The sequence below is a fragment of the Peromyscus maniculatus genome, chromosome 13 (assembly GCF_049852395.1).
Source record: "Peromyscus maniculatus bairdii isolate BWxNUB_F1_BW_parent chromosome 13, HU_Pman_BW_mat_3.1, whole genome shotgun sequence".
NCBI classification, from domain to species: Eukaryota; Metazoa; Chordata; class Mammalia; order Rodentia; family Cricetidae; genus Peromyscus; species Peromyscus maniculatus.
This window is the reverse complement of record NC_134864.1, coordinates 60,731,667-60,751,069: the sequence shown is the minus strand read 5'-3', so window position 1 is coordinate 60,751,069 and position 19,403 is coordinate 60,731,667. Positions and strand designations below refer to the sequence as shown.

General features: G+C 42.5%; 1 protein-coding gene across 6 annotated transcripts in view; it reads left to right on the top strand.

The window, feature by feature from the left end:
- The window catches only part of Slc39a10 (solute carrier family 39 member 10), a 130,070-nt gene that overhangs the window by 29,852 nt on the left and 80,815 nt on the right, over positions 1-19,403 (top strand). For 4 of the 6 annotated variants that reach the window (XM_006974867.4, XM_076550406.1, XM_015993754.3 and 1 more), the window contains exon 2: positions 5,969-6,067. Coding sequence is in view for 1 of the 6 variants with exons in the window: in XM_076550405.1 (XP_076406520.1) it covers positions 11,793-11,811 (19 nt within the window). In the remaining 5 variants the exon portion in view is untranslated. Of the gene's footprint in view, positions 1-5,968; positions 6,068-11,736; positions 11,817-19,403 lie in introns of those variants that run through there. The other 2 variants (XM_076550405.1, XM_076550409.1) reach the window with 2 other exon arrangements.

Here is a 19,403-nt window from a genome sequence, read left to right as displayed (position 1 = left end):
TATGTTCTACTACATACTCGTTCACTAGGTAGAGTACTATGGTCGTTGCATGAGACATATATAATTTTAACATATGCAAATTGCGTCGTAAGTGAAAGGGTTTTTCCTTGCTTGTTTTCAGGTTTGGTTTGGTTTTGTGATGCTGGGGATGGAACTCAGGCCCCAAGACTGGGCTTTGAGGAAGCCAGGAGACGCTTATCAAACTGCAGCCTCAGCTCCTAACTTAAGTCTTTCTTCCTTTAAACCTAAGGTGCTAAGGCTTTCGATAGAACAAATCAGGGTAAACAGATGGACTGACTCTGGGATCTTCATAACTAGATCCACATATAACAAAGTCTTTTGATCTATAATGTAAAACTAATATATTGCCTCTTTTCTTTACCAAACTATATTATACACCAACCTCCCACCAGACAGACAGGTGTTTTCCCTGCTCATGATGTTTGACAGCCACCCTGCATTGGTCAGCACATGGAGAATGAGATACAGAGAACACAGTACAATTGCAAGCACATCTATGTTGTTCTCCCTTCCTTGCCCCAGTCCAATTGTAGAGGTGAAAAATATGGAGGCAGCCTAGCCTGACTTCCACTCTTGAATGTGAGGTAGCCTGGAGACATGGAGTCCAAGATCCACTGATGCAGCCCAGGACCCACCGATACAGTCCAGAATCCACTAATGCAGTCCAGGATCCACTGATATAGTCCAGGATCCACTAATGCAGTCCAGGATCCACCTATACAGTCCAGGATCCACTGATACAGTCCAGGATCCACTGATACAGTCCAGGATCCACTGATGTAGTCCAGGGATCCACTGATACAGTCCAGGACCCACTAATGCAGTCCAGGGCCCACTGGCCTTTTGTATTGAGGAATTACATAGACATGAATGAAGAGAAAGGTAAGTTGAACTGTGTTGGACTTAACACACTTTAATTACTCTCCAAAATTCCTTACACTAGAAAGAAGGAATTTAAAAATCACACGAATAGGGCTGGAGAGGTGGCTCAGAGGTTAAGAGCACTGGCTTTTCTTCCAGAGGTCATGAGTTCAATTCCCAGCAACCACATGGTGGCTCACAACCATCCGTAATGAGGTCTAGTGCCCTCTTCTGGTGTTCAGGTACATGCAAGCAAGCAGAACACTATGTATAGATAATAAATAAATAAATCTTAAAAAAAAATAAAAATAAAATAAAAATCACACAAATAGTCTCCCCCTTGTGTGGGCTCCCCACTCAGTGCTAAGCTCTGCTCACGTTGAGTGTTTTTCCCTTTTTCCTTTGGTTGGCTTTTTTCGTTTTTCTGAGACAGGGTCTTATGTAGCTCAGGCTGGCCTTGCATTCCTGATCTTCCTGCCTCCACCCCCCAAGTGCTGGTTTACAGGTGCAGGTGCGCACTGCCACGTTCCGCTGCATTTTGAGGTTTTCAATACTCAGTCAACACCGTCTGTTCTAACAGCGTGCTGTGAGATTGAAGAACTGAAGTAAGGCTTTCTTTTTCTGTTTACCAGACAAAGGGACCCTGAGCAAGATGAAGCAATTTCTTTTAATTTAGGAAACATTTATTGACTGTCTTTAAAAGGACAAAGCTAGGTTCTTTAAGCAGAAGAAAATGAAACAGAATCCTAATGAGGAAATGGGACACAGAAAAAAATGACTACAAATTAAGTGTTTGATGATTATTTAAGTGAAGGAAGACTTTATACCGGTGGAGCAGAGATATTTTAGTAGCAATTAGTAGGCTGTGGTGTTTAAAATTTTTCTATAATATTTTAAATTCACAAATAATACTTGTTATGATTTACTACCCATCCGAGGGTGGAGCCCGAGGGTGGAGCCCGAGGGTGGAATCACACTCGTGCAGGGAAACATGCTGGGCAGATGCATGCCATGTGGGGCATGGTGGTGGCCGCAGCCGCCAGTGATACACAACCCAGATGATGCATCCAATGCATCCACGTGGAGAGTTTATTATAATAGAGAGATAAAGAGACAGAGAGACAGACAGAGGGAGAAAGAGAAAGGGGGGAAGGAAAGAGAGGGGGTGCACACCTCCTGAGAGAAAAAGGTGGGAGAGAGAAAGGGGTGGAGTTTTTCCTTAAGAGCCTTCTACCTCAGAACACAGGTCGGTCCCAAGGGATGGGATCAGAATATTAGCAATAATTATATCATATATGGGTATAACATGATGTTTTGACAAATGTGCATATTATGAAATGATTAAATCAAGCTAATTAACTCATTGTTTCAATATTTGGATTTTGTGCTGGAAATATGTTAACTGTATCTGTTTGCACCTCTGAAGTATGCAACATATTTATTATTTATTATAGTTATAGTTATTATTATATTATATTATTATTGATCGTTATAGTCACTCCAGGAGATCACTAAAGTGTATTTCTCCAAACTATTGACAGTTTGCATGAAGTATGCAACATATTAATTATTATTTATTATAGTTATATTATCATATTATTATTTATATAGTTATAGTCACTCCAGGAGGTCACTGTTTGTCATTGTTTCTGTTTTTTTTTTTTTTAAAGATTTATTTATTATGTATACAATGTTCTGTCTGTACATCTGCACGCCAGAAGAGGGTACCAGATCTCATTGCAGATGGTTGTGAGCCACCATGTGGTTGCTGGGAATTGAACTCAGGACCTCTGGAAAACCAGCCAGTGCTCTTAACCGCTGAGCCATCTCTCCAGCCCTTGTTTCTGTTTTTTGAGACAGCCTTTCTAGGTTGTCCTGCTGTCCTGGAACTCTCCCTGTAGACCAGGCTGGCCTTGACCTCACAGAGATCCACCTGCCCCTGCCTCCCTAGAGCTGCGACTTAAGGCCCATGCCACCATTCCCAGTCACAATTTGTACGATTTAATGAACATCTTTACTTTTCCCAATAACCCCTTCCCCGGCGGTTTCTGATAACTGTCATTCTAGCTTGACTGTGGGTCTCTTGGACTCCGTGTGTAAGTGGGATCCTGTAGCGTCCGTTCTTCTATGCTCCGCGTACTCTACTCAGCTCCAGGTTCACCCACGTCGTCACAGATGACAGGATTCCCATTTTTAAGGTGGATAGTGTTCCACTGTTGTGACATTTTCCTTACTCATTCATCTCAGGTGAATGCTTAGCTTGACTCCACCCAGGCTTTGGCTTTTATGGTGTACCAAGTCATTTTTCTGTGGCTGTGATGAAATACCAACTTAGGGAGAGCGCTTGTTTTGGCTTCTGGTGATTCCAGTGGGAAGAGTCCAAAATGGTGGGGGTGGCATGGCAACAGGTTAGCTGGAGCAATCGCTCCTCCAAGCACAAATACAAGCGGAAAGAACCAACAGGAAGTAGGGTGAGACTATAAACTCTCACAGCCCACACTCAGTGAAGTGCCTCTTCTACTCAGGCCCTCTCGGGTCCCTAAGAAACTCAGGACATCTGGCTAACTGCGGTGCAGCATACTAAGAGTGCATGCTTGGCCTCTAGGCTCACTCAGTACCTGTGGCTCCTCTCAGCACTTCTCACCCCACCCCCTACCCTAAACTTTTCCAGCCCAAGAGCTCTGCTTCCCTTTCCCAGCGGCTCGGTCAGCCACACTGCACTCTCTTGACTCTCTCTCCCCTCTTGGCTTGCTCTTGGTTCCTTTGCCCTCCAGGCTCTCTTCTCTCACTCTCCCAGCTCTCTCTCCTCTCCCAGTTCAATCTGGACTCTTCCAGATGCATCTGTGTTCTCCCTCATTCCCACAATAAAGTCCTTCTCCTCAGCCCTACCTTACAGCTATCAAATCCCCATTTTCATTCAGGGTCCACCTCCCAAAGGTTCCGTGACAATCCCCTAGCGGGGCCACCAACTGGGAAACTAGTCTTCAAATACCTGAGCTTATGCAAGGCATTTCTCATTCAAACCACCACATTCCAGTACCCGGCCACCCAGGAAGCTCGTGGATACATTACAATGTAAAATACAATTAGTTCAACTTCGAGTTCCAGTACCCTTTAACAGTTTTCAATACAGATCAAAAGTCTAAAGTCTGACTTTTTCTGAGATTCAAGGCAGTCACTTAACTGTAAACCCCTATAAAGTTAAAAACCAAGTCACAAACTTCCAATGTGTAATGGCAGTGAATATACATTCCCAGTCCAAAGTGGAGGAACGAGGACACAGTGAAGTAATGCTAAACCCAAGACAAGACCTAAATCCAGCAGGGTAAATACCCAGTCCTGTAACTCCTTGTCTAGTGTCTGGAACTTTAGTTGCAAGGGCTTAGATGTCTCTACCCCTCCAGCTTTGCCGTCTGCTGCCCACACCTCTCCGTAGACTGCTTCCACTCCATGGAGGAAAATTCATGACTTCCTCACTCTAATTTTTCCAAAGCCGGTGACAGGTTGATGGTACTGCCAACGTTAGCTGCCAGCTCAGGATGGACCCTGGCCCTTGGACCACATTAGCAGCAGCTTTTGTTTGGAGAAACAATTGTTTTCTAACAAGCAACCCCTTGGGCTTTCTCTTTTCACAGCCTGGGCTGGGTCTCACCCTGAGGGCACCCTTCTCACGGTTCCTGTGTGAGCAGGAACTATTCCTTAACCAGGAAGTGACCGGAAACTATAAACTCTCAAAGCCCAGCCCAGTGAAGTGCTTCCTCCAGCAGGACTCTATCTCCTAAGGGTTCCCTGACAACCCTCCAATAGTGCCACCAACTGGGAACCAAGTATGTGAATACCCGGGCCTGTGGGAGCATGACTCATTCAAAACACTACGGGGAATATTCCTGCATGGAGCACCGAAGATCCCAAGATCAGACATTGCTTTGGCCAACTGATTTCTGTTCATTTGAATAGATATCCAGGCTCTGAATCATGTTTTAGTTTTGTTTTGTTTTTCAGTGCAAAAGAGTTTTCATTTCCCCATCTTGCCAACGCTTGTTACCTCTCATCTTTTTGATAATATTCCTTCTAAATGGTTTGAGTTTTTAGTGTCTGTGGTTTTAATTTACAGTTCCCTGAAGATTAAGGCTAAACAACACTTTTCACGTGCACCTGTTGCTAGTTGAATGTCTTATTTTTGAGAAATGTTCCTTTAAATCTTTTTACCTTTGCTTTGAGTTATATCTTATATCTGAGTCATTGCAGTTAGAAGGCAGTATTTATTATCATTTACCAAAGATTCTCCATGGACTATGGCCTTGAAAGAGGTGTTTACAATCTCTTCCACCAGTGTCTGTTGGGGGGTTAATTCTCTTCTTTCTTTTCAAAAAGAAGAAGAAACTAATATCTGGTCAAATCCTTTGTTTTCAAATGTAAACCCTATTTTTACCCAGCTGCACGAATCAGGCAACAGATTATGTTCAAAGTGAAAACATAACTCACTCTGTTGGAAAGTATATAAAACCTGCAAGATTTTAAAAGGATAATTCACATTTAAAAGGGGAAAGTTGGAGAAGGGCCATGTAAAAAAGAGGGATAGCCAGAACGTAGGCATTTCTAGTTTACAACAAGCAGGGTACTGTAAAAGGATGAGCCCAGAAATCCTTGTTTTATTTATTTAATCACACTCTCTCCCTGAAACTTTTGGATGCAAGTGCAGAAATAAAGGTATTTATGAAGTCAGACTTGTAATTGCCAGAAAGTAATAACGAATGCCAACTTGGTCCCTGCTACCTGTGTAAGTCCTGAGGGGAAGATGAGCTCATGGATGCATGAATATAGAGATCATTACTAGACTGAATTAAAATGCATTAAATATGGAAGTCGGATATAAAGCCCAGAGAATTATTCACCATAAAAAGAATAGTAAGAACAACTTGAAGGTTTAAAAAGAAGAGACCCTAAGATGTTTGCTGGCTGGGTAAAGTTCCTAAGCATCCCTCAAGAAAAACACCTTACATAAAGCCCTGGCAACTGGCTGGTCTAAATCGGTGCAAATTTAGGTTGAGGGAGTTGCCTTAGTCTTCTATTTGTGTCTGTCCAGTCCCTAGATCCAAGAGACATCTGTAACTGATGCCTGAGCTGGAGTGAGCTGGAACAGAGGCAAAGGGCCTAAAGCATCTGTTGAAACCGTCTTTAAAGGGTAAGTTTTGCTTGTTTTTCATTTGCTGCATGGATTATTGCTTAGCAAACCATATGGCATGGGTTAAGCAGTTGGTTAATTTACTCTTTTGATTTTGGGTAGCAGTGTATTTAGTCCTAGGAATCTGTGCAAATGACAGAATGCTCCTCCCCTCACACACCCCAGAACTTTCATACTCTTAGAGTAGCAGCAAGCAAACCTGGAGTGTGTTAATGTACTGGCATCACCACAGGATGAGGACCAAGAGGAAAAATCTTAATGACTTTAACATAGAAGTAGTTACCAATCACATACAAAAGACATTCACACAAAATCAGTTCATACAAAGACACACATGCTCAAAATGAGAATTAGTGTTGGGAGAAACTGAGACAATAGGAACAGGAAGGACATCTGTGTGCAAAATGTATGATTTATAAACCAGAATGTGGGCAAGGGATCGCATACAGGAATCAGTAGAATACTGTTCGTTAAAATGATTGAAAAGGATGGCCTTCAGAAATACGCCAACGTGTACAATCCTTCAGGGATGAAATCGTTACTTTGAAAGATGCCCAAGGTAAAGGAAATGCACAAGCGTGAACTTTCAGTGGGAATGGTGGTGACGAACAGGGGAGACTTACAGTGGAGAGGTGGGCGTTGTCAAGCTGAACTCCTCTGTTGTCAGAACCACCACAACAAAAGGAAGGAAGACAAAATATTAAGAGCTATCCTAATGTGGTTTGTCTTCCCCTAACCTCACCCGGGAACCTAACTGGGAATTTTGTAGTTAGTGGCGACTAGATGATTTACCCCCAAATGGGTTCAGAGCACAAACAATTCATTCCAGATAATTCTGATGCAGAAATACAAACTTGAACATCTGGACACTCCTCTCTGAAAACCAAAGCCTCTGTTACTGCAAGAAGACGTCTATTCTGTGATAGAACTTTAAATTCTGAATGATCTCCATCAGGCAAATGCAGAATCTCAATTACTATAAAGGGTAGAGGGTAGAGGAGACTAGTGGCATTGTCTTGGAATTCAGAATCACTTGAACTGCAAAGACTCATCAGCAAGAAAGGCCTGGGCCTGGTCTTTTTTAGCAGCGAAGCAAACCATGCATTAATTTAAACGTAAATAAAGTGGAATCCCAGTGGTTTTCTTTAAGTATCAGGTATGACGTTTTAAATCTTGTTCAGGGTTTCTCTTTGGCATGAAAAACTAAATGAAGTGAGAGTCAGCTCAGTGAGAAAGGGTTCCAGGGTTTTTTGTTTTGTTTTGTTTCAGGATTTGATGATACAATAAATAGGTCAGCAGAGTGTACTTTTACTAACAGTCAATGCTAACTGTAGGCTTCATTCTGTGTAAGCATATCTTGTGTTTCTGTTTTCAGTGATCCCATATTTTGAGTCAGTTGTCAGACTGAAAATTCCATAGTTTGAGTCATCTTTCCCTTTGTTGTTTATAGAATAACAGGCTATTAGCTAAGTTGCCATAAAACTAATGCATTCAACATCTAACTTTAAAAATGTCACTCATCGCCAGGCGGTGGTAGCACATGCCTTTGATCACAGTGCTAGGGATTTCGAGGCCAGCCTGGTCTACAAAGTGAGTTCCAGGACAGCCAGGACTACACAGAGAAACCCTGTCTCAAAGAAAAAATCATTCATCATTTGGTATTTTAACAGCATACTTTACTGACTTCACCTTTTTTTTTGGGGGGGGGGGTTCGAGACAGGGTTTCTCTGTGTAGCTTTGGGCCTTTCCTGGAACTCACTTGGTAGTCCAGGCTGGCCTCGAACTCACAGAGATCCGCCTGGCTCTGCCTCCCGAGTGCTGGGATTAAAGGTGTGCACCACCACCGCCCGGCCCAAAGATTTATTTATTTATTATGTATACAGTGTTCTGTTTGCATGTATCCCTGCGAGCCAGAAGAGGGAGCCAAATCTCATTACAGATGGTTGTGAGCCACCATGTGGTTGCTGGGCATTGAACTCAGGACCTCTGCAAGAACAGTGTGTTCTTAACCTCTGAGCCATCTCTACAGCCAACTTCACTTTTTAACTGCATTATTTTGTTGGTGGTGGTGGTGGGTTTTTTTGTTGGTTTGTTTGTTTGTTTTTTCTAGACAGGGTTTCTCTGTGTATCCCTGACTGTCCTGGAACTCACTCTATAGACCAGGCTGGCGTCGAACTCAGAGATCTGCCTGCCTCTGCCTCTCAAGTGCTGGGATTAAAGGTGTGTGCCACCACTGGCCTGCTAAGTGAGTAAATTTTCTTTCTTTCTACAGATGTTTGAATTGAAAACAACAATGACAATGACTTTGATGCTTACATAAACTTTCAGGAATTGTTACATGTGCACATATTTTTACAATCAACATTAATCTCATGCTTACCTCTTTGGAAATATTGCTCCCAGCACACACGCATAAAAAGAAAAGTCAGCAGCCTTGGCCCTCGAGGAGATTTGCCTTCCCTTCATCAGATAAAAGAGCAGTTTAGCTCTGAGCAGTGTGCATAAGTGCTTTGCTTTTGCTATTGCTGTTGTTTTGAGTTTTGGTCTCTGACGTTTATTATTTTTGCTTCATGTTTTTGAGACTGGGACAAGCTATGCAGCCTTGGCCAGCCTAGAACTCCCTGTGTAGACCAGGCTATCCCCCAACTCCCAGAGATCTACCTGTCTCTGCTTCTGGAGGACTGAAATCATAGGAGAACAGCACCATGTCCTGTGTGTTTTCCCACTGTAGGGGTGAGGAAACTGGTTTGACAGTCAGATGAACCTGAGTTTGGTCCCCATCTGCCTGCATGTTGGACCCTGGGCCTGCATCTTGAAGTCAGATCCCAGAGCCTGAATCAGGCCACACCCCTCTCTAGCTCTCTCTGCAACAGTTCAGAAGCACTCTGCACTGTGCCTTGACAACTCTCCATCTATGGTACCTGGCCCCTCCGTGCCCCTTGCCACACACTCTCCGCTGGACTAAACCGCACCATGCCAAACCTCCCGCCACATCTAAACGGTTCTAAAAAGTCTGCCCTTTCCTTTGTCCAGGACTTGGTCCCAGACTCCTCAGGAGGGATTGCTCTCTGAATGTGTCCTTCGCCCTCCCCGTGCTTTAAAGGGAAGCCCCTCCTTCCCTTCGAGGACCCATCATGTTTAGATCTCCACATATTGTACTGTTCCTGGCCACTGCTCTCCATCCCTCCTGAAGGTCTGAGCAAGACCTAGGGGCCCTTTACCTTCCAATAAACCTCACTGAAGGGCCTTGTGTGAGCCTCCTCAGAGATGACCACTGCTGCTAGCCTCCGATTACACACACTTAGTACTTTCCTGGATACCTGGAGTTTCATCTGGCTCCACATTGGTTAGTTGTATTACTTGGGCATCAGACTACAAAAGAAGATACAAATTTACTGTTGCCCCAAATTATAAAGACAGAATGGAAAGGAGATGGAGGGAGACAGTGCATAGACATGCTGTATAAAATCTTAAAACTCACAATTCCCGTTTTATAAAGAGACCGCCTTGAGGTTTAGTGGCCCAAGGGTAGCGTTTACAGGACAACAGACGGTGAGAATCCTCGCTGCGTTCCCAATGCAGTCTGAAGAGTTGCGGTCTGTCTTTCTCAGAAGACCACAGCCTCTAGCGCACGTCCAGACGCAAGGGCCAGGCAGCAAGCTGATTTGGGGGACTTTCCCTAAGGGCTTTTGTTTTGTTTGGATTTATTTGCTTGTTTGACTTGGTCGTTGATTTTTAAGACCTTTATGAGGAGGCTGAGACTCAGAAGTCCAGGGAGGCAGCAGAACACAGCTAGACGCCCTCACGGTGGCTGAGCACCATTTTCCGACTCTTCGGTGTTGATTCATTCTTTTACTTCCTCTAAAATTCTTGGGCATTTTTTTGTGATTTTTCTTTCTTCCTCAAATAGATAAATTCCTTAGACATGGAGTTATGCTTCTTTGAGCTCTAGGAACTGCCACATTAATAAATTAAGTATCTAGGCATTGATTATCCGTTTTCAATTTGAAAATGCAAATCATCTGGAAAACAGAGTAATTAAAATAATCAGTAATGATAATTAGCAACTTATTTGCTCAGCAGTTAATTTTTATTGTAGACACTTAAATGTCTTCTATCATAAAAATTAAGAATGGTCTTTTTTATTGTGTATTTATGTGGGGAATGTTGGTTTATTCTTCACTATATTCTTGCTTGCTTAGTTGTGGAGGAAGAACATGTTCCTCATAACACCATTCATTGCTAGGTGTTGGAATCAGAATAAAATTATTTTCAATTAAGTTTATGTTGTGTGAAGCTTGAGAGACTTCATAGTCAATTATAAGGAAGTCACAGAACCTCAGAGATCAGTCATCTAAGCCAGATGTGGTAACTCACAACTCTGGCAGGCTGAGGCAGGAGGATTGTAAATTTGAGGCCTGTGTGTGTATGTGTGTTAGTGAAATCCTATCTCAATAAATAACAGAAGTTGGCAAAGATTTTCTCCATCCTGTATCTTCGCTATGCTGATTATTTCCTATTTTCTGAGCAGAAAGAAGCTTTCAAAATAAATAGAAGTCCTTTGGTATCACAGAATATCAAAGGTGTCATGATATGGTTTCACAAATACTGGAAGCCTAATCCGAACATTAGTTTTGCTTTTTTTTTTTTTTTTTAAACCAATAATGGTTAATACTTTTTAAAAGGGGGCGGGGGATGGGTTGGGAAGGAGGCTCAGTGCATAAAATGCTTTGCTATTCAGGACGAGGACACAAATTCAAATCCCCAGCATCCATATACAAAGCCTGCATACTGTAACACGCCCGTAAACCTGGTGCTGGGAGGAAGAGACCAGCAGATCCTGGAAGGAGCCCTGGAGCTGGTTGTCCAGCCTGTCTATCTGAAATGGTGAACTTCAATTTCAAGGGGAGACCCTATTTCAGACAGTGAGGTGCAGAGAAAGGGGGAACAGGAGATGCTGACCCCCCCCCCCCCCCCCCCCGATCATAGGCAATGGTGATTGCTCCACACGTTAAGGGCTGAGGGGTAACGCTGCTTTGCCTCTTTACCTGTGCTCTAGAAACAGCCTGTTGTAAAGCAGAATGGAAACTGGACAGCTAAAATTCGAGAGAGAAAGACAAATATTTGTGTTGAAGGGAAGTGGCCATAGAATGGCAAATACAGACATGGACACAAAAGGGGGGAGGCTGGGTGTGTTCCTCAGAGGGGCTTGCTTTACTGTGCTTCCTTTTCTTGACACATCAACAGCTCCATGTGGGGAAAGTCTCAGTTTCGTCCAAACTAAAACTTCCAAGCTAGCTTTCACGTGTTCCTCAAAATGTGCTCTCCTTATGTTGCCAGGAAACAGCCCCCTGTGTCTGGTTGAGGCTCATGTGCTCAAATAGACAGAAGTGATAAAGATGTAAGCTGAGGTTCTGTTTCAAAACAAAGAAAAGGAAACCCCTACCTGGAGCAGGTTTTGAATTCCTAAGGTAGTATTTAACTTGCTCAGGATTTTCATTCAACATTTACAATTGGCTCAGTGTTCTGCCCGAGGAAAAACCTGTTGATACAGCTCCTTTTAAGACTGTGGGTTTCCAAACAACTCCAGATAGCACACATTCCTTTGGTGGGAGGCAGAGCTCCGCAGAGAGCCTTCCCCATTCATTCCAAGAAGGGGAAAGAGACTGAACTTACCTCCAACAGGTGAAGTTAAGCAGGTCCCCTACGTGGATTGCTTTGTTTTATGAATCGAGGTTCTGATGGTAAGGTCTGTAAACCATGTTCTCTCCCCGATACCCGGTACCCTCTGTTCCTCCTCCCCAACCCCACACCTCCTGAGCTCACAGCTGGGAAAATGTTTCTCGTTCAGGGATGCTTTTCTTTCTCCTCACAGCAAACCCCCTTTTCTTTTTAGCTCCAAGAAGATTGCTGCTTTCTTTATTTGTCCGTGTCTGAGAGCCTTGCCTATAATGTATTCATTGTTTCTCTTTCCTCTTGTTCCTTATGTTTGAGCACATCTGAAAAACAAATGTAAGCTGTGTGTCAAAACAAAGTAAATGCATACTTTATAAAACCATGAAGGACAGACAAATAAGGCTGATCCCTGTGGTTATATATTTTTAGTGTTTAAAATTCTGGAAGAACTTACAAATTTCTTTTTAAAAACTACCAACCAACTTTGTACAGAAATCCCTTTTCTGGGGTTATTTTATTTGTGCTCTTCCAGATTATGTACAAAAATACTCAACATGCTTCAGAAATGGGTATGTGCATTTTAGTGAAACGAAATTGAATGGGTTCAAGCTTTTGAATGTTGTTTTCTGTCTAATTGGTCAGTTATGTTATCTACAGTACTGACTGAATATATTTCAGCAGAGATAGGTATAAACATTACCTAATATAAGAATTGAACTTAATAAAGACCAACAGGACTGGGATATATGAGGGATACTACCTCCTGAATAGTTCCACAGCACCACACACACACACACACGCACACGCACACGCACACGCACACGCACACGCACACTCACATGCATGCACGCGCGCGCGCGCACACACACACACACGTGCGAGCACACACATGAGCACACACACACACACACACACACACACACACACGTGCGCACGTGCGCGCAGGTTTTAAAAGGATTCTAGATAGAAGTAAAAGTACTTGTTGGTGTTTCTTATTCCTTGTGAGCTGAGTCCTAGAGTTGTTTAAATTTTGTGGCTGTTGTTAAACTCTTGAACGTCGAGAGAGACCAGTATAGATACCATGTGTTCTGTCTCTCCCTTCACGGTGTGCTGAATTTCAGTGGTCCGTGATACCTCTAGACAAGGCTGCTTATCTGTTCGTAGTCTCTTGCACTGGAAGGGACTGCTCTGAGTCACCCACATTTTTATCTCCTGAGATCATGCGTTCTGTGAGTAACAACATTGATTTCCAGGAGTTGGCTGGCTAGGGGTACAGATAAAGTCCCTGACCACAGAAGGGGACTCGGGATTAGTGTCTGGTTCATAGGAGGGGCTTGATCAGTATTTGGTGCATGAATATCTTCAGCCGTTTCCTTTACACCAAATATGTCCCCAACTAGATCATGAGGGAGAAAGTTTTCTTTTTTGTTTGTACTGCAGTGACTTTACATTGATAAATTTAGACAGATGAGCTTTACTCGAGCATCTGGAGCGAGGTTTTCAGCCTTATTCGCAATGTTCCTTTGAGTTTTGGTTTAAGGAGATCGTGGCGTTGAATTGCCGTAGCCACCCCTACCCACTGAAAGGAGAGTAGTGCCACTTACTGAGTTCTGTCTTGGAGTATTTGTTACTAAGGCTGCTTTAGCTGCTCAAAGAGACTCTTTAAGTAGATACGAGAACAATCCACATTCCCCCTGCCTGAGGACAATCTAAGCTCAACACACTCTGCTCATTCATCAATCCTTCTCCAGCAGAGTAGGAAGTCCTGGCCACGTTTTGAGGGTTTGCAGCCGGTTTTAGCTCCATACTGTTATGGGAAGAATTAGAGCATTGACAGTCACAGGGTTGTGTTCCCTATGGAAACGCCAGACAGATGCACTGGGCACTGAACGTTCTGTCCTGGGCAAGATAAAATCTCTCAAATCAGACATAGTCTGATTTAAAAACCTCTAGACCTCTTTTTATCAATGCCCCCCCCCATTCAGTCCATTTATTTTCACATATCCCTAGTCTGGCCCCTATAGGCTTATGATATTCTGAATTAATTCTCCTTCATCCTCCTTGAGAGAGTCACACCAGTCTTCAAGACCAATTTTGAAATATTACTGCTTTTCTTCCAGATATACATATATATTAAAATTCTCTTAGGGCTGAGGATGTAGCTCAGTTGGTAGAGTGTTGGACTAGTATGCAAGAGCCCTGGGTTCAACACCCAGCACTGAGTTTAAGCAGGCATGATGATACACGCTTGAAATCCCAGGCCTTAGAAGGCGGAAGCTGGAGGATCAGAAGTATAAGGTCATCCTCAGCCACATGGCAAGTGGAGACCAGCCTCCTACCTGAGATCTTATCTCAAAGGAAAAAAAATTCTTCCAGCAGCCACCTTGCTGTGACTCCTATCCAACTTAATTTACAATCCCTTAGGCAATGGCCACATTGTAATTATGTGTATTTATCTCACCCTCCCTGGTTGAGGTGGAGATTGTCTCATCTCTTTTATCCTCTCCTGTGGCTTCAACTCATCGCCCCCCACCATGCCCGGAGTATGCATTTGTTTATTCAACAGAGATTCCATGAAAACATACACATAGATTCCCTGGACCAAGCAGGTTGGGCCCTGGAGAGATCTAGAAAACCAGATGCCTTCCCTGGCAGCTTTTAGCAGCTTCCTTGTCTAAGGAGGAGAGGAAGGCAACCATTCAAGAGGATCTGCCAAAGCAGCTCTAGGATTTCGCTGAGACAGGAGGAAGCTGAACTTTTCTAGGTCAGAAGATGCTTTTTAAGGAAACAGTGGAGGCTGCAGGGGCAGCTGGGTGGTGCTGAGGCAGGAGAATGAGGATCTATACAAACCCCTTGTCAGGAAGTGACGCAGGTTTTTTTGTGGCAAAGGGTGGTGTGACTGAGCCTATTCAAGAGAATTCAGGATGAAAGATGTTTCAGAGTACCTAGGAAAGGAGAAGAAACATTAATGACAGAAAACCGACATGCCCCCAAGCTAATCAGCATATGGTGAATTATGTTGTTTCCTTTTACAATGACTGAAACGGGAAGTTTCAAACTCTAGCGCCTACCGACTCCGTATATATGGACTTGGCATTTGGAATTCTCAATAGAACTAGGTGTCTCACTACAATTCAAAACATATGAATGACCCTAAACCTTGAGCATTATATTCAGTGTGTTATAACCCCTGGGAACATGGAAGTAAATGGATTTTAAGTTTTTCAGTAGTGATTTGTTTGCGTGACATTTTAAAGAATGTAAGGGTTTGGGGAGTAACTCGGTGATAGAGTTTAAAAATGGTTTACTGCATTGGCCATTAGTACTGAAAAAAAAAGGAACGATTAGAAGTTAGAAATTAATTGTTCACTGAAAAAATCTCCTTCGTCTATCAATCTTCCATCTATCTAGGTCTCCAGACAGGTGACAACTTATAGCAGTTTTGTATACTTTAAGCATGTTAAAACTAATGCGTGTTAAGTACTCTGTTCTTTTTTATTTTACTTAACTCATTCGGGTGCGTGTGCATGCGCGTGCATGCGTGCGTGCGTGCGTGCATGTGTGTGTGTGTGTGTGTGTGTGTGTGCGTGTGCACACGTGTGCATATGCGTGTGTCTTTGGGCAGTACTGGGGACTGAACCCAGGGCCTTGTGTAGTCTAAACAAATGCTCTCCTCAGTGGTGTCTGCAGCCTTTTCATTTTATCTTCAAGTGAGATCTCACCAACCTGCCCAGGCTGATGTGGAACTCACTTTGTAAACTTGGGGTGTCTTGAACTTGGCATCCTTTTGCCAAGGCCTTCTGAGTGGTTGGGACTGCAGCTCTGTACCACTAATTCCAAGCACCATCTTCCTACCCCTCAAACATGTTCCCTTGCCTAACTAGTCATTCTACATTTCTTCACATGTAACTAGGAAGTGTTCTGTTTTTAATGGGGGGAAATGTGCTTCTAAAGCTGCTTCAATATTGTTTTATTATGCATTATATATCTATATAAAATATTAGATATTATATATCGGTTAAGGTGACTCCAATATTCCACTTTTACAAATAGTATCACCGTGAATACTCCTGCACTTCGGACATTTTCTACATTTGAAAATGTATCAGTACAATAACTTTCCAGGAGGGGAATTGCTGAGTCCTAAATATATGCACTGTAATTTTGAGTGATATTGCTAATTTGCCTTCTATAAGCATTGTATAATTTTATAAATCACCAGACACATATGACCTCCCCCCCCAACACACAACTTCTGTGGTATACTTTGAATGTTCTTTAGATTTAACAGGTTAAAAAGGTATCTTGTAATATCTTAAGTGGAACTCTTTTATTGTGAGTGACAGTTTTTGTTATGCTTAAGGAACAATTATGTTTTTAAAGAGAACTATCTCTTTTCATTTTCTTTGTCCATTTCTTTTTAAAAGTGGGAGCTAAATTATTTTTCCATCTGGTCAAAATAGAGTCAGATTTTAAAGCATTAAATAAGGAAATATAACCAACGAAGAACACTGAGGTACAGTTCACTTTGAGTAGTGGGTGACTGATTATAAAAGCTCTTCATAGTTTAGAGTAGTCACGGTTTCTTAATGTAAGTTGCTAATAATTCTCCCTTTCTTTTCTACATTTGCGTATAATATGTGGAAGGTTTTTGTTCATTTGTTTACTTGCCCATTCACCTTTGCTGTACAGAAGATGTCTTAATTAATATCAATTACAGGGCTAAGGACTTGCCTAGTATATGCAGGACCTTGTGTTCATTCCTGGATGCGGTAAGTTATAAAGAAAAGAAGAGAAAATTTCTGAACAAAAACAATACTCCATGATATTTAAGCTTATGTTTTCTACTATAATTTCAAGATTTTTCAATCTTTGCTACACAGTCCTTCCCCACTGCATAATTATTAATGAGTTATAGTCTATGACACTTGAAATCCTACCGTTTTGCTTTGAAGCCTTTGATCTTTCATACATATTTGATACATGCACAGAGCTTAGGTCTGCTTTGTGGGGTGGAGGATGTCTGTCACCTATCAAAATAGCAATGTCTGAACTTTTTAAAAGTTAACAGACCATGAAGAAGGAAAAACAAGTCTTGAAAATAGAAAACGAGTTCATGGAAAATAGAGTCATGAACTACCAAAGCACTTGCAGAGTCAAGGAGATGTAGATATTAAATCAGTGTGGCAAGATGGCAGCAAAACCAATGTCACATAGATGCTGTCCTCACCTCCCTTTCCCAGTAGACACAGGCAGTCTCTCATGGCACCTTGTAGCATGTTTCAGGCCGCCACGCCCACTAACCAACAGTGTCCCATTGACAATGCCTGGTGAAAGATCTGGTTGGGAAAAAACAGTAGGACACACAGTTGAAAGGAGGTGATGTCAGGGTCTTAAAAACACATGGAGCAATGGATACAATGGCATTTTTATCTTAAAGGTAGAAACTGGCATGATAAGAGATGTATGTAGAGAAAGAGGAGGGTTGTGGTGGGCTGAAGGAAAGAGATTAAAGCTACTGTGGTGCTCCAGCTCAGAGGGAAGCTGAACAGGATGTGTCTGAGTTAAACCCCGCTAACACTTGGAAAGCAGTTAGTTATAACTGCTAAGGGAGATGATGAAATTAAACAAAGATTGACACTTCTACCTTGGGTGTGTAGTGGTGGGGGGACAGAGAACACAAGAATGTAAACACATTTGAGGATGGAGACATAGTGGTAATAATAGAATTTGGTTTTGGATTTCAGATGTCAATATAGTATTTGGACACATTTGGACAGCTGCCGTTTGTCTAGCATTGGGTCAATACTATGAAAATCTGGAAATAAAGAGACATGTAGTTGATTAAATTTGTGAATTCCCAGGAAGGAAGTTCACTGCCTCATGAATGATTAGAAGGGATGAAATTGCAAGTGAGGAGTGGGGAGGGAGACAGAGAGGGAGGGAAGGAGGGAGATGGGGGTTCCATAACAACATAAACTAGAATAGGAAGCCTCGGGGGCTGTAACCATAACGATTTGCCATAGCCTCTACCTGCCAGCACCAGCGTATTGTATTGAGGATTGGGCGTCAGAGCTTCAAACATTAAAATCCTGGAGAGCATTCAAAGTGTAGCAAAGATAATTAAAGGATTAGGAAAGAATAGCTGAGATATGAATGTGTGCTTGAGTTAACTTGAAGAGAACAAATGCTATCTTTACTCAAAATGGATAGATGAATGCCCTGGATTTATGTCTCTAGAGTTCACAGCAAGAGAAGAAGGGATTCAGTTGTAAACTAAGATGCATTGGATGTAGGGTGAAGCCTCCTGGGATGGAGGTTAAACATCAGAGCTGGATTTGGTGGCTTAAGTTGTCTATAGGTTGTGAAAACTTATACCTGTGGTGTGGAGAGCTACATAGAAAACGCTGCAGTTAGCAGCACTCTGTATTGGCAGACTGAGGGTTCTGATCCTTCCAGAAATTTCCCATCACAAATCTTGGCTAAGTAGGTGCCATAAGACGCAAACTATCCATTCTAGAAGGCCACGTGAGGGTCACTTTAACTACCAGTCCTTTGTGTGTGTGTGTGTGTGTGTGTGTGTGTGTGTGTGTGTGTGTATGTGTGTGTGTGTGTGTGTGTAGGGGGGTCTTGAGGACTGAGAATGCCGGGCCTTTCTCATGCTATGCGTGGGCTTTCCCACTGATCTACTCTACACAGCAATGAATGCACCGGGTCCACATTAGGTGGTGCTGCCTTTCAGGTGTATGCGTGCGTACTCACCTTATCTGAAGCCTGTCTCTTGCCGTACTCCCCGCTTCGCGGGCGCCTCGTCTAATCGTTCTTGGTTCCCTAGCTTCAATATCTCAGAGATGAGTGCAGCACACTAGAGAATCCCGGCCCTGACTCTAAGGAAGTCCAAGAGTGTTGGTCATACATTTTAAAAATAACGCATGGGTTATTTGTAGCTTTAATTTGTACCAACTTTATTGGGAATTAAATTACTCACAGCCTGCCATCTCCTGCTGAATCTCTGCTACCATGGTAAGACAGCATAATAATCAACACCGGTGCTTAACAGGGATTTGTGGCAGAGACAGTGATCTGTTTTATTTGCTCACACAGACAATATTAGAATATGCATCACTTAAGCAGTTTATTTGTGTGCATGTAACTACACCGTGTATCTGTAAGTATTCAATAATGTAAAACAACTTGGAAAAGAGACCAAAAAAACATAAGACATAAAAAAAGAGTTTATTTATTTATTAATTTATTTATTAATTAATTAATTTATTTATTTATTTATTTTTTGGTTTTTCGAGATAGGGTTTCTCTGTGTAGCTTTGCGCCTTTCCTGGAACTCACTTGGTAGCCCAGGCTGGCCTCGAACTCACAGAGATCCGCCTGGCTCTGCCTCCCGAGTGCTGGGATTAAAGGCATGTGCCACCACCGCCCGGCTAAGAGTTTATTTTTAAGGGCATATTTAGAATTAAAAAGTATTGCCATATACAGTATGAGGTTGTTTTTGTTTTTGTTGTTTTGTTTTTGAGGGTGATGTTTGATGGAGTTTCTTTGGTACTGAATTCAGCGTAGGACTAAGCTTGAGTAGTTTATAGCTTTGTAGATGTTTATGCCCATTGGAAAGCTACCTGTAGGGTAGGAAGTCATTTTCTTCTTG